General features: G+C 46.5%; 1 protein-coding gene across 2 annotated transcripts in view; it reads left to right on the top strand.

Annotated features, from left to right (window-relative positions):
- The first annotated feature begins 3632 nt into the window (after positions 1-3632).
- The window catches only part of GRIN2A (glutamate ionotropic receptor NMDA type subunit 2A), a 362545-nt gene continuing 350817 nt past the window's right edge, over positions 3633-15360 (top strand). Inside the window, exon 1 of one of the 2 annotated variants that reach the window (XM_037134583.2) lies at positions 3633-4061. In XM_037134583.2, coding sequence (XP_036990478.2) covers positions 3648-4061 — 414 coding nt within the window. In that variant the 5' untranslated portion in view covers positions 3633-3647. The remainder of the gene's footprint in view (positions 4062-15360) is intronic. The other variant, XM_037134584.2, reaches the window with a different exon arrangement.

Below are 15360 nucleotides of genomic sequence, written 5' to 3' on the forward strand. Positions count from 1 at the left end.
TTTCCAGATTTGCAACCAGAAAGGGAAGATAAACTGCAGGCCCAAAGGTGATAGTGGGCTGATAAGTGGAGGATGCAGGGTTAGCATAGTGTCTGTACCTCTTATAATTTAAGGCCTCTTTCCTTCCACGGCCTGAGGAGAGAAAAGCTGACATGGGCATTGGAAGGAGAGATACAGTTGAGTGTGAAAGGGGCAGTGGTCCTCACTTGGCAATGCCTTTAATTCCCATTCCCCAGAATTCAAACTAGTCATCCCCTGCCCCCCAACCAACACATGCACTAAGACAGTTCCATGCTCTCTGAATAGCCCTTGCTGGGAGTTTAGGAGTAGCAGCCTCAGGGTGACTTTCATTTGGTATAACTTAGAAAACAAGAAGGAAGCAAATGGGGAATATAAAGATGCAGGTACTTTTAGGATTCTGGCTCTCTTAGAACAGAAAAGTGGTTTCCCCTACAGAAGTGGCAAGGTATAATTGTCATGAAGGTAAAATTGTCATGATAATTTTGGTGAAGTATTGGAACAGAATGTGTGTGCGTGTGTCAGCACGTTTGTGCGTGGAGGGGGGAATTGCTGTACTCAGCCTGAGGCACTTGGGGAGGAGGAAACTGTAGTGGAGCTATGAATAATTGATTCTCCAGCCGCACCAGACACCCAGAAGCGGGCTGAGAGCGTGGTTTCAGCACCACGGAGAGCGGCACGCCGCAGCAGGCGCCTCGGTGGTCAGCCAGCCACCTATCCTGGCCTTGTCGCCACCGTGCGCTCTGGGAGAGTGGGTGGCCGCGCGCCGGCGCCAAGGGACTGCGGGGTCTGCCTCAGAGGACCTCCGGGGAGAGCGGTTGAGGGCGGGAGACGCCTTCGCTCGCCGAAGCTCCAAGCCTCTACAGCTTTCGCGGGGGCTGCTGCGTCTCATCGACTGGGAACAAGTCCCTAAGTTGGCGTGGGGGCGCCCCTGCCTTCCTCCTCCTCTTCTTCCGAGGCGACCGCAGCAGAAGCACACTCTGGGAACCCTGCTTTCCCAGTGCTGTGAACCAGGATGGTCAGGTGCTCTCGGGACTCCCGCCGCGACGTGGGGAGCTGAACGCCGGGCGCGGAGCTGGCCCCGCAGCGAAAGGCTAGGAGGGAGCTGTTTTTCCCCTGCCCACGCCTCTCTAGGCCAGGGACCGCGGGGATCCCCGGCTACAGGCGCGCGCGCTCCCACACTCACTCTCGCACACACTCGCCCTCACACACATCAGCCCGAGCCTGCGCTGCGGAGAGGTCTCTCAGGTGCACTCAAGAGTGCAGGGCAGCTGCTGCCAGGAGTGGGGCAGGAAGCCAAGCGCCAGCTCTTTGAGGGAGGCTCCGGGGGCTTAGCCGGAGTATGGGGTCGGTTGAGCGCTGAGAGTCACGGCCGCAGCCATCAGCCCTGGAGATGACCAGGAGCGGCCACTGCTGAGAACTATGTGGAGAGAGGCTTTGGTGAGTGATGGAGAGGGATTTAGGGCCTGGGCGACCCTTTTGGGAAGAGGACGGTGGAAGGCCTGGTGTGAGGGAGCAGCAGGACCGCAAGAGAGTAGTTGGGAATGATCGCACCTCCTTCGGGGATCCGGGAACGTGGGACCTCGAGTCTTTCCCTCCCCCTCTTATCCTGCCATCCCAAACTCAACCAGCCCCCACTCTTTATCCCCCCACCCCCATTCTCTCTTTTTCTCTCCCTACCCCCTTCGCTCAGCAGCTCCTGGACGCACAACTCCCAGCAGCCGGCGCTGGGGAGGTGGTAGGGGGTGAGGGTGGAGGTGCCCAGTTAGCTTCTCGTGGGTGGCCAAACTGGGGCTCCGGTTCTCCTCTGCGCTCTGGAGCGGAGCTCTCCATTATCAGCCACAAGGTCTGAGGAACCGGTCTGGGGGCGTCTCAGACACGGACCCCCAGCTCTCACTCCCGGGTCGAGCCCTCTGTGAGCATAGAGGAGCTGTGAGCATTGCAGACTGCAGCCTGCCCCCACCCCCGTCCTGATCCCGGTGGGCTGACCCTGCCTCCCCATCTCTCCCCCCCACCCCAGAGCCCTGCTGCAGAGCCTCCGGCTTGGATAGCCGCCCCCCGTGGGGGTGATGCGGACAGCGCGGGACGGCCAGTGGAGCGCGTGGGGGCCGCAGCATGCGGGAACCCGCTAAACCCGGTGGCTGCTGAGGCGGCCGAGATGTTTGTGCGTGCAGCGTGTCCCACTGCATCCTCGACCTTCTCGGGCTACAGGTACGTCCCAGCGGGAGACTTGGGTTTGGCGGGATGGGTAGGCGGAAGACTCAACCCGAGCGAGAGCGGGAGAAGCATCTAGGGAGAGAGGGAGAGAGAAAGCCGGAGAGGGAGCATCGGTGACGAGGCGAGGGAGGAACACCAGGGGGCGCTGCGGCACCGCAGTGCTGGAGGCACAGCAGCGCTGAGGTAAGTGCGAGTTCGCCCCAACTTCCCCTTGCGCGAGCAGCGCCCAGCCCGAGGGGCGCGTGCCTGTGCACGCGTGCACGATTGTGCTGGTATTTGCAGGCACGCGCCTCTGTGCACCTGGCGCGGTACATACGTGTGCATCGCCTGAGCACATGTGCAGGCTCCGGATAGCTATGGGAGGCCTGCGGGTGTGCGCAGAAATGCGCGTGTGCCTGAGCGTGTGGAGCCCCACTGCCCACGTGCACCTAAGACTTGGTAGCAGGACTTGAAGTGGAAAGGCTGGGGAGGCACTGTGCAGTTCATGTCGGTTGGAGAGCTTCTTGGGAGCCTACCTTTGGCTCCACGCTTTTTTTTTTTTTTTTTGCCAGCTCCCACGTACCGGCCCATGGGGGGACATGCCTCCTTTCCAGAATTCTGCATGCACACGGCGCACGTGAGAGAGGATGTGTGTGTGTGTGTGTGTGTATACACGCGTGCAGGGGGCGGGTCCTAGGGCTGCTCGCTTCAAGGCCCCTCTGCACGAGGAGGGACGGGTCCTAAGTTCCCCCAGGCGCTCCAGAGCCTGGGGCACACAAGCGAGAGTCCTCACTCCCTTGTATTTGGGGTGTACCCTACAGGAGAGAAGCGGGGTCTGCAACGGGTGCTGCGGGTAGCCAGGTCTGTGCTGTGTCCCGCAAGTTCGCAGGGGGCGGTGTCAGTTAATTCGCCCTAGTGCCAGGGCCGGGTTACCTTGTCGCTGTGCCGCCTCCGCACGCAGGAGCTGGTCTGTAGTTTGCTCTTTGCGAGCAAGGGGCGGGGTTGGTAACTTGGTCCGCTCCTTCCGGCTTGGGAGACGAGTGGGTGGATGGTCTGCTCTGCGCGCCTACGTTCGGGGGCTGGGGGTCTGCAGCTAACTTGGATGCGGTGGGAGGTGTGGGCGAAGTCGGATGTGGAGAAGAAGCTGGAGATAGGGGATGAGAAGGAGGGTGGATCCGAAGATGTATTTACCGCCAGGGATGGAGAATTCGCTGGGATTGGAGTTGTGGATGGAGTTGGAGATGGGTCTGGGGACCTGGATGGCGTCGGGGATCGGGAATAGAGTAAGCGCCTCTGGCAGCTCGCGCTGCGGGTGGGCTCTCTGCCTGGCTAGTGGAGCTGGGACAGGGTCAGCAATCTGTTTCGTCTTGAACCCTTGCTCAATGCGGTTTTGACTCTCCCTCCCCACCTTGCAGGGACCATAAGTGGCGACTATGGGCAGACTGGGCTACTGGACCTTGCTGGTGCTCCCGGCACTTCTGGTCTGGCGCGGCCCCGCGCAGGGCGCAGCGACGGAGAAGGGTCCCCCGGCGCTGAACATCGCGGTGCTGCTGGGTCACAGCCACGACGTGACAGAGCGTGAACTGAGAAACCTGTGGGGCCCGGAGCAGGCGGCTGGGCTGCCCCTAGATGTGAACGTGGTAGCACTGCTAATGAACCGCACAGATCCCAAGAGCCTCATCACACATGTGTGCGACCTTATGTCCGGGGCTCGCATCCACGGTCTCGTGTTTGGGGACGACACCGACCAGGAGGCCGTGGCCCAGATGCTGGATTTTATCTCCTCACAGACTTTCGTCCCCATCCTGGGCATCCACGGGGGCGCATCTATGATCATGGCTGACAAGGTAAGGCCAGAAGGTGATGGGCTGCCATGACTGTGAAGTGTGCCAGTCACAGGGCAGCCACCAGCTGTCTTCTGGAGCCCCTGGGATCTGTCTTGCTGTGAAAAAAGGGTCGTGGCCACTGACCCTGGTGAGAACCAGGTCCTACAACTCCAACTCAGAAATAAGTGGAAATTCTTTTTGCCTCGCGCCTGAAAGTGGGGTACTTAGAAGCACCTTGGGTGGGCCAGGAAGAACTCGGAAAACACAAAAGTATGATAATGTGGTGGAATGCTTGGAGATTTCTAAGTAGTGTACAAGATGCCAGCCTGGGGCCACTTGAAACAGCATGACTTTCATTCTTATAATATCAGTTTTACCAGGCTGTTTTGTGGAAAAGGTCCATTTTTTCCTTCTTGTGGTGACTAAAACTATTTCAACAAAGATTAAATGTGGGTATGTTGTGGAACAAAATGCAGAATTTTTAGGTAAAGCACAAAAGAACAGAGTGATGTCATGCTTCTGCAGCCGCAGGAAGGCTGGAAAGTTTGAGAAGCCTTGGACTAGAGGCCGCAAGAGAGAGCTTCTCCAGGGAGTAGGTGTGAGTGGAGATGAGAATTGACTGCAGACCCACAGCGTGGAAGGCCTGACACTTTCCACGTCTTCCTGGGGTGGAGCTGGCTGGGTTTCCAAGGCTCATAGATGGAAGCATTGGCACCCAAAGGTGGGCTTTGGTACTGAAGTTGGAGAGTGTCAGAATGAAGGAAGGTGTGTCCAAATTTCTCAGCTTAGAATGAGAGGGAGGGTCTTTTTGTGGACCAGATGAGAGGGTTGGGAGAAGAGAGGAAAGGTACTTGAAGATTTGAGTGAGATGTTATGAGGGCCTGGTCTGAGAATTGTGTAGAAGTGGAAGGACAAAAGACAGTCAGAAGGACAGAGGAAGAAGCAAAGACAGGAGTGAGAAAAAAGGGAAGGATTAGAGTTGTGGGGGCACAGTACCTCTGTCTAAGCCCCAGCAAGGGATTGGGGCCAGGAAGGGGAGGAAATGTTCAGTGTACTTGTGTGCCATGGTCCCCAGCCCTGAGTGGGACCTTCTTGGAGCACGTTCCTCAGGTAGCAGGAGATATCCTACTGGAGCAAGTAGAGAGTTGTCATAGCCCTTTCCTTCTGATGCTCTCAAAGCACTTTTATATTTATCAAATCAGATTCTGCCTCTGCCTCAGCAATTCCCACCAGCTCCTTTGGGAACCGTATTAATTCTTTCAGGTCTCCTGGGCTTCAGTACATTCAGCAAAAGTACACAACTGATGTACTATCTTATTAAACATTCATTTAAAATGGTTTGCGGACTAGAAAAATTCCTTATGTATGGTTGAGCATCTTCCCAGCTGACTCTCAGCTTTGGAAATCCTTTCTGGGATGAAAAAAGTAGGGAATGTCTATGCCCTGCCACCAACATATGGGCCACTCCAGAACTGGAAAGGATCTTAGAGTCTACAAGAGCATCCTGTAACTTTCAGATGAGGTGACTGAGGCACAGGGCAGTTGAAAGACTTGGCCAAGACCACACTGTGGGTGATGGATCTAGATCTGTGAATTTTTTGGGTCCCAAGGTCTGATCTCAAGCCTATCCTTTAACTTTGTCATCCCATCTTTAGGAAGGTCAAGGATTATGGGAGACCCTGAGCCATGGAAACATCTAGCCAGTCAGAGCCTAGAGAGTTTGTGCATCAAGTGACCAGCTGGAGTGACAGCCTTCCCGTGAAGTTATTAAGAAGGAGAACAGTGGTTTCCAGCAGGAATTTGGAGTGTGGTTTTGATATCTAAGTATTATCATCAATCCCTCCTCCCTTCTGAAGTTTTGACCGGAGGAGTAACCACAGAAAACAGTGGCCATCTTGAAAGTGAAATTCTGGATTGTGTAGGGCCCAGCACCTCAGTGGAGAAATCTGGTAAAAGCGGAATTGAAGCAGGTGGCTTGAGACTCAGGCTGGGAGGTCTGAGCTGGCAGCTGTGTGGCTCAGGCTCTTTCCTAACTTATGCATCTGATTATAGCCAAAGCAGCAGGAACACAGAATGGGCTCATAGCTAAGTACCCCATTGATATGCAGGGACCCTCCCCGCTGTGACTGCCAGTAGCTGCTTCTCTCTCTTAAATGAAGTATTAGGGAATTTTGAGAAGTCCAAGGGATATTGGTGGAAGCATCCTCCTTATGGAATGTAACTGCCTTCTGGGGGTTGGACAAGAGTGTGATCCCACTTAAAAGTGAAGAACAGGGAATCAGGAAATGGCAGGAGGGAGACAAGAAAGGACATTTTTAGAGAAGTCAAGATTAGAGAGAGATTTAAGAGGGGATGGAGAGGAGAGGAATGAAGGGTTCAAGGGCTCAACGATGGTGAAGGAAATTTGATCCTCCTTACTGTTAGGGCTTTCCAAGTTGGTCTTGATAGTAAGGTATCAGATAAGTCAGTGGAGATAACGTTGGGGTGTATGCTGGGCCCCAGGTGTGGGATATGCAGGTGATGTTGAGTGGAGTTGGGTTAAAGGGCGGTATTTTGGAATACCTGGATGTGTTAAAAAAAAGGAAAGAGATTGTCTGAGACATGAACAGCCCTCCTTTCCATTAGTAACACATCAAGTTGGCTAGTGACTTTGCCACCTGTTTCTTTTGGAGCCAAATGCTGAAGACAGTTTCTTTGGCTCTGAGGAAACAGTCATCGGATGTTGTCTAAAACTCCGCCTTGCTTGGTTGGGTGTGCCAATGGTGTTATGGTCACAAAGTCTGAATCTTCCCAAACTCACAAGGCTTCTCCGTCTCCCCCAAGATGATGTCCACTTGGTAACGCTGAGAACATACCTGTTTTCACTTCTAAATTGGTAACATGATAGTGCCCCCATAGATAATAATAGTACTTAATCTGACTATCGGTTAAATTGAATACTCTTCCCCACTATCTTTATTTCTCTCTCAATCGACTTGGCCCTTGGAAAAAAAGAACAAAGTTTTATAGTAATTGAAATGTGTCAAGTGACAGATTTTTTGTGGTATTAATTTAATCTACAATGAAGATGTTAATTTTTGCTTCTATCAGTGGGTGGTCTTGCGATATAATTAAGTTAAAGGTGGAAATAATGCTTCATGTAGATAAGTTCTAACCACATTTTAGTTTGGCCATTTTGATCTCATTTAACTGGAATACATGCTGGTTGCCGTATCAGCTCTTAGTAAATTAAGCGTATGCACTAGACTTTCACGTTTCTGCTCAGTGTTCTCACCTCCTCCATCCCTTTCCCCCTTATTTCTAAGTGCTCCATAGAGGGAAACTCAGGGCTTAGATTTTAATTACATTTATCCATGTGGGTACATGCCTCACCTCCTTTACTAGAGTATAAGTTCCTTGAGGACAGGTCTTTTAAAAAGTGTATTTGAAATAACAAATACTCCTTCTCCACAGACAGTTTATAAAAACATTTTTTTATTTGTAGAGCACCTAGAAAGTACTTTAAAGTTTAAAGAAGAAAATAAAAATCTCCTTATAAATCCTACCATCAGGAGTAAACACTGTTGACACTTGGGTCTATTTTCTTTCAAGCTCTATTTATTTAGTTATAAATTCAGGATTATACTGTCTGTATGGTTATCTTTATTGTACTTTGCACTCTGTAGGCTTTCTTAGTCAGAAGATCCAATTTTTGCTTTAATTCTGGAAAAATTTCAGGCATTATCTGTTGGACGTTTTCTCTCCAACATTCTATTTATATGCAGTTTCTTCATCAATCCTCCATGTATCTTAACTTAAACATCCTCCCCTTTCCCGCCGCACCCCCCCCCCCCCCGGCCCCCTAGTACTCTATTTTTCTCTGCTATGTTTGGGAAGTTTTTCTCAATTCTATACTCTAGTTAACCAGCTCTTCTCATTCGTGTCTGGTCCATTATTTTGCCCCTCTCTTAAGTTTTCTTTAATTTCTTTTTCAATCTCACCCAAGGACATGATTATTGATTTCAGAGAGAAAAGAAGGAAGGGAGAGAAGCCTTGATGTGAAAGAGAAACCTGCAGCTTAAGTATGTGCCTTAACCTGGGTTCAAACCCATAACCTTTAGGCTTATGGGATGACGTTCCAACCAAGTGAGCCACATTGGCCAGGGCTGTCTGTTAAGTTTTTAACCTCAACAATGGTTCATTTTATTCCCAAGATAAATAACTAGTCCCTTTCCATACCTTCCTGCTTTTTGTTTCCTTAAAGACTCTTCTTGTGGATGTAAATATCTTCTCTTTTTCTAGCATCTTTGTTTCTTCAGGCACAAATTCTTCCATTTCGTGATTCTGATCATTGAATGTCCTTGTACATTCTCTAATTTTAGTTCGTAACTTATTTTCAAGGCAGATTTATGTATTCTCCTGCCCTATATCTGTAAGGGTGTGTGCCTTTAAACCAAAGCTCACATCAGCAGCTCAGGTCAGAGCTCTCTTCCTGCTGTTTATACCCTGTGGTGCAGGCTTGGGTCTCAGTCTCATGTAGATGGCTTCATTTTGGCTTCTCGACACAGACTGGGGCATCCTTTTTGGCTGCTACTCATGGTGAATAGTGCAGATGTTTCAACTTTATTCACAGCTGGCAGCATGGTTCTGGGTCCAGTTTTGCCCCTTAGCCCTGGTGGTTGTTGGGACTTTTGCACCTGTGGCTCATATTGGACCCATCCATCTATGGACCTGTGGCTTTGATTTCTACTTGACATTGTAGAGTCTCATCTTTTTGATTCATTTATTTTTAGGAAGTCCTCTCTATTTTTGATCTGTGATTCCCTGCTCTTGTTTCTAAGCAGTACTATGTAAATTTTAAATATGCAGAGATTTATCTAAATTCTATGTGGTAAAAGCAGAACATAGAATACTAAGTGTGTTCACGCTGATTTTAATTCAGTTATATTTTACAACCTGCTTTTATTTTTTCAGACTTGATTATGTATTCTTGGAATTTCCCTGATCATTAAATAGACTTCTCAAACATGATTTTAAGTGGGTTCAGAGTACTTTGTTTATGCCATAATTATTTCAACTATTTTTCTACCTTTATTAAGGTTAATTTCCAATTCACATGTATGTTCTTTCTGGCACCTTGTGCTGTCTTATTCTTTGCATCTGTTACTTGTTGTATGTTTGTTCATTGAATGAATTAAGTCATTGGTTCGCTTGGCAACTTGTAGCAGTTTCCTGGTGAACTTACCACACTGTGGTTCAGGGCTTTCCATTCAGTGGCCGTTCTCTAAATGCTGACTGCATAGGTGTGTGCCAAGTCTCTTCTCTATTGGGCAGATAGTTACTAGCCATCTTGGGGGTTAATAGAAATTGAGAGGTTCCGTACAAAAGGCCTGCGTAACACTGCTGAGTAACAGCTCATCAGCAGGAGGTGGTGCCTTGTAATCCTGCAGCTCTACTGTTTGGATGTGAGTGACGGGCCATGCCATTCAGCACTGAAAGCTCATGGAAAGGGCAGACGTGCACATTGAAATGTTGGTGGAGCCCACTCAGCTCCTACTAGAGGCAGGCAACAGGTAGTTCCTGAGAGTGGGGAGGCCTATATTTAGCCTGCTCCATGAGGCACGTCAGATGTAGTCATCTACTCCTCCTCACTTTAAGTCATCGGAGAGCAACCGAGAGGCACGACTAATTTTCCAAATGGCCTTTGTGGGGTTGTTGGTAATTACATGGACTCTTGATAACTGTGGTCTTTTAGATTTTGAGGGGAGGAAGTATTTATTTTCTCCTTCGTAGACTCAGGTGGAAAATGTTTCTCTAAGTAGTGTTTGTGTGTGTGGTGGAGGCGGGGAGCAGGGAGAAGTGGGGGGAGAGAGACAAACAGAACTTTGGGTTTTTGTTGAAGAGCTGGTGGCTTCCGATAAGGCCATCATGTCAGTGAGAGGTTAGGTTATTAACTGGTATGTTTTGTTTGTCCTGAACTTTTTTTTTTATCATTTAAATCTTAGTTGCCAACATTTTAAAGTTAGTTGCCAACATTTAAAGACATGACTTAAAAAAATCCAAATTTCATGCTTCTTTGAAAAAAAATCAGAAGGCCTGATTACACTGGGCCCATTTTTCTCAGGGGAACAGTGGGCTAGAGATAAATAGCAGCCATCCCCCTCGGACAGGGCAGCTGCTCTTGCCTTTCTCTCTTCCACTTACCCACTGCACTCATTTGTGTTGTGGGCTTGGTCCTGAAGGCATTCGGTTTGAAATCCCTCATGCAGGTGAAGGAAATAGCTGTTCTTCATTGGGAGGCCTTTCCTGGGCATTCTCCTTCCCTCCCAGGGGCTGCCCATCTGTGGGCGGCAAACTCACAGTGTGCACATAGCCATTCTGCTGTGTTCACGTTAATCCACTGTAGCCTTTTGTCCTTTTGAGACCACAAACCTAAATTCCTTCTCAACCCAGGACCCGGGGAGCCATTACCAAACAACTCAAGTCAGAAGTCCCTAGAAAACCTTGGACAAAGAGTCTGAGGATCTAAATTCTATTTCCAAATGTCAGGGTGACCTTGAGAAAGGCTCTTCACCTTTCTGAACCTTAAACTCTCCTTCTGTGGAATGAGGGTTTGGGATGATATTACCTCTAAGTCCTCTTCTGGCTCTGAAAATGTAATGGCCTTTGAGGAAATGCTGGCAAGAAACATATCTAACTGTGAGCAGTGGTTGCCTTTAGGTGGTAAACTCACAACTGGTTTTTTTTTTAATGTGCTGATACCATGGTTAATAAGTTGAATCTTAAGTTAGAGTGACTGGGTTTAAATTCAGATTCCACCACTTACCATCAGGGTGATCATGGGGGAAAGTTCCTTAAAGGCTCAGAGCCTTAGTGTCTTCCATCTTTTAAATGGGAACAATAATAGTACTCACTTCATAGAGTTGTGAGCTCTAAATGAGATAATAGATATAAAGTACACAGCTCAGTGCTTGACTTACAATGTAATAAATACTTATTACAGAAATCTATGTATTGTGTCTGTATTTTATAGTTTCTTTTTTTCCCTCAATTGTACATGTACTTTTTAATAACCAGAATAATGGATGAAGGGTAAGGAAGGTATGCCCTGTACCAAACTGGGAAGGAATTCCACAGAACCCTTAGGAGTGGAGACTCCGACATAAAATGACTCATGTTTTATTAACTGGGACAACCAGAAGCTTCCTTTGAGTTCTTTGGACTTGCCATGTACTTTGTCCTGGCGAACTGAAGATTAATTATGGCCAATGTGAAAGTATCTGTAAGAGGAGACTGTCTCAGTGACCTTTGCAGTAAATAATTCCACTGATTGTTTCATACGTTTGCACTGGGCTTAGGGCTTTAGAGTGTGGACATATATAGTCTTTGATTTTATCTCTGCCAATGATTAAGTAACTCATTGATGGCCTGGACAACCTGGCAGTTCCAGAGACATTTGATTAAAGAGTCCATATGTGCAGATGAGAAAATAAAGGTCCTGATTTTTGTAGTGACTTGTTTAGTCACACAACCAGAACCCAAGTCTTTGGGGGATTATTCTTCTGTTCTTGTTTTATTGCCCTTTCAAGTTAATCATTATGAATGCAGTTGGGTTAGGGAAGGCACTTAGATTCAAGAGAGACAAAAGGTTTTGATGTTAATGTTTTGGTTGTCATAACTGAAGTGGTTAAGATGTTGGATAATGGAATTAAAACTCAAAACTGCCTTTCCAGATGGAAATGATGAACCCATACTACAGACTGCACTGGAGGGTTTAAGAAGAACTGGGACTCCTGCAGAAAGGGGGAGATGTGGCTTTCCAACTCATTTGAGAATAATTTTTGCAAGGGTCATGAACTGGTGGACTGTCTGCTGAATCTGGCTCATAAATGCATTAGTATTTTATTTCTCACCATACTATTTAAAATGCTTGAATTTTAATGTCTTTAGGTGAGGCAGGCATTGTCAAGTTCACTGGTGCCCTCCTTGATCACTATTCTTTCACATCTAGACAGATTCACACATTTATGTAAAGTGCACAGTCTCTGCAAACATTTGAGATTGCCATCCCCTGTCGAAGAGGTTTTATTTGTTATTTGCTTATTGTTGTGCATTGAGCAGATGCTAATCAGATTCTAAATAGTGATATGGCCCTTGAAAAAGTAAAGGGCACATTTCTCAAAAGATAATGTCCAAATCAAAAGTGGCGATAGCTTTATTATATTTTTTATATTGCTAGGAGTGCTTCCAGCTGCAAGTAACAGAATATTTGACCAACAGAGGCTTAAACTATTAAGCTATTCATTTTTTTTTGCTGGTTGTTGTTTAACAAGGAGCCCCAGATGTGGTTTAATGACTAAATAACCCATCAAGGACTCAGTTCCTTTTTCATTTATCTACTTGGCCTTCCTCAGCTGCTAGTTCATCTTGATCACAGGATGGGTGCTTATTTCTGGTCATCACATCTTCACACATCAGCATTCAAAACAAAAAAAAAAAAAAGAGAAGGGATAGAAAAGGGGCTTTCTTCTAGGCTTTCTATCCTTTCATTAAAGTAGACTTGCCTTACGTTTTTTGGCCAGAGTTGGTTCTCATCCCACCTCTTGAACATCACTGGTAGGGGGTAATAATCAGGATTCTTCTCCAAAAGGGAATAATTGCAGCTGAAGAAAAATGAGCTTCTGTTAGCAGGAGGATAGGAGCCATGGCCAAGTGGTACAATGGAAGGTGTCTTTGGCAACATTAATACCATTATCTGTAGACTTGACTCAGTTCTTAGGGGTGGAGGTAACATTTAAAGATGGATGCTGAAAAATTGCAGTGTGACTAGAGGAAGGGCCTCCAGAATTGTGTGGGATCTAAATGACATATGATAAGAGTCTCAGAAGAAATATTGAAGAAATATTTTGGGAAGTTTATCCCAGAGAAGAGAATGTGAGACATGTCTTCAGTGACCCCATGGGCTATTAGGGGGTAGAAGGTTTAATGTATATTAATGTAACTATATATAAATATGTTTTAATATATTATATATTTAATATAAATGTGTGTCAGATGGGACTGAGCTGAGAATGGCTATGCATCTATCAGGAATGCACTGGAGAGTTGGATTCACTTTGGCAAGACGAGATTGGGTCACCTCTGAGAACCTTCTTAACTCAAAGACTCTGTACCTCTCAAATCCTTGAAATTTTTTTTAATTTCCAAGTCCTGGTTCCTCAGGCCCTTGGATTTGGCTGAAAACCAACATCCTCACTTTCTGCAAGTATATGAGTAATTCACTTTAAATTTGCCTGGCATGAGGGAGGAATTTATGAGCCCTGCATCATCACCTCAAATCCTCAAAGGACTTTACATCACCTTGAAGGGTAAGACAATATTTGAAAAGCAGAAAACCTATGTATATATCAACTCTCACACATATAAATATACACATAAGTAGGTCAGCTGACATCATATTTACTAGTGGAAGTGTTTTTAATTAAGAAGCACATCTACAGAAGATGATGTTTAGAGTAATTGCCAATGATCTACAAATGGGAAGTATTTGCAGTTGCATCCAGTTAATCACAATTACTTATTAAAGTATATTCACATTTTTGCACATCGTACTGTAATAATGCTTTTATATTCTAAGGAGATAGCCTGAACCTTGTCTGATTTTTCAGTTGTGAAATTATTCTTTTTTTTGTCTGTTGTACTCCCCTGTGTTTTGAATATTTGCTTATGGCAGAAACGACTCTGGGGACTATTCTGTTGTTTGTCGACTTCTCCTAACTTCCCCCTCACATCTTCCAGGGGAAAACAAAACTGAAATTGCTTCCCGAATGATTTGTCTTTCTAGTCAAATCTTACAATGTTCCGTATGATAGAAACGGAGATATTCTTTCTAATTATTTATTTATTGCTAAGAGGTAATCATGGGCTGGTAAAAAAAACTTAATAATACCATATAGCATTCAGAGAAAGAATATCCTCAGACACATGTTATTCTCCATGGAGGTGACTGTGTTACTCATTCAAAGAAAAAAAATTAAATTGGAACAATAGTTTGTTTCCATTGGTAACTTATCTTGAAGTTGTTATGTTACAATGACCTTTTCCTCTTTTAAAATTCACTGATCTGAAAGAGGTGAATGATTTTCTGTTGCTTCCCTAACTGTGCCTATTTTCCCAAAACAAAATAAAAACCCCTTCTATAATTAAGATCACTTCTCAAAATCACTGGCACCTCGAACCTAGACCCACACACTCACCTAAAAAATTTGAGATATTTTGGGGTGATTTGGGGGATAGTTATGATCAGTTCATATGCTGATAAAAGCAGTGGATCCTCCCCAGAGGAATGCACCTTCATAAACATGCACTCAACATTATAGTTTCAGAGGATCACTGAGCCCCATTCCTTAGAATTAACTTACTGGTTTATTAATACATTAATTCTTCAAACATTTATTGAGCCTGTACCCTGGGCCAAAACGTTCTGCAGGTATATCTCTGATGAAACTATTTGCTTTGATGTAACTGAGAATCTAGTTGGAGATTGACCCCGGAGCGATGCACCTACGGTTGGGGTAGTTCAGAGGGCTGTGGGAATAGAGAGGACCGGCACCTCATTCAGTGGTCTGAGGGGGAGTTTGGCAGAGTAGATGCCCTACTGAGCTGTGCTCGAGAGTTGAATTTGGGAACTTCTGATCCAGAAGAGCCTGGCCTTCCATGTGCCTGCAGCCCGGGGAAGGATGAGCTGAGAGTGGAGGAGGCTGGCTCACGGAGGACCAGATGCCAGTTTACAAACGAGGCCTTTCCCTCCTCTTCACAGACTCTTCAAGGCTGCCAGGCTTAAGTGTTGTTTTGATAGCTCCTGAATTTTCCTCTGGACAGCAGTTCTCACAGTCAAAACATTGAGCTTTTAGCTGATTTCTGTTTTGTTGTCACCAACAGCTGAATGTCTCCTGCTCTCTTATCTCTTCCAAATTAGAAAACTCTCTCCAGAAAGAGTGAGTGGCATTTGAAATTCATATTGTCTTGCTTGTCTGTAATGCTAGAGCTGAAAAAATGGCACAACGTATTTACCAGGTGAATTTTTTTTTAAGCTTAGATATTTGCAGGGCTAAGGAAACACATTCTTGGTTAACTTTGGTGAATAGAGCTGAAACCACAGGAAGAGCGGCACAACAGGACAGGCTTGCTATGGCTCTGATGCTGGGTGGTGGGCATGGCTCCCATCAGTGGGATTTTGCAAATGGCAGGCTTCATGGTCAAGTTATACTTGAGTTAATTGCTATTGGTTTTGCCTTAGTTAATTGGTACTTTTGTTCCCTTCTTTTTTCCTTTTTAAAGC

This window comes from Artibeus jamaicensis, unplaced genomic scaffold (assembly GCF_021234435.1).
Source record: "Artibeus jamaicensis isolate MK-2021 breed Jamaican fruit bat unplaced genomic scaffold, CSHL_Jam_final contig_729, whole genome shotgun sequence".
In the NCBI taxonomy this organism is placed as follows: Eukaryota; Metazoa; Chordata; class Mammalia; order Chiroptera; family Phyllostomidae; genus Artibeus; species Artibeus jamaicensis.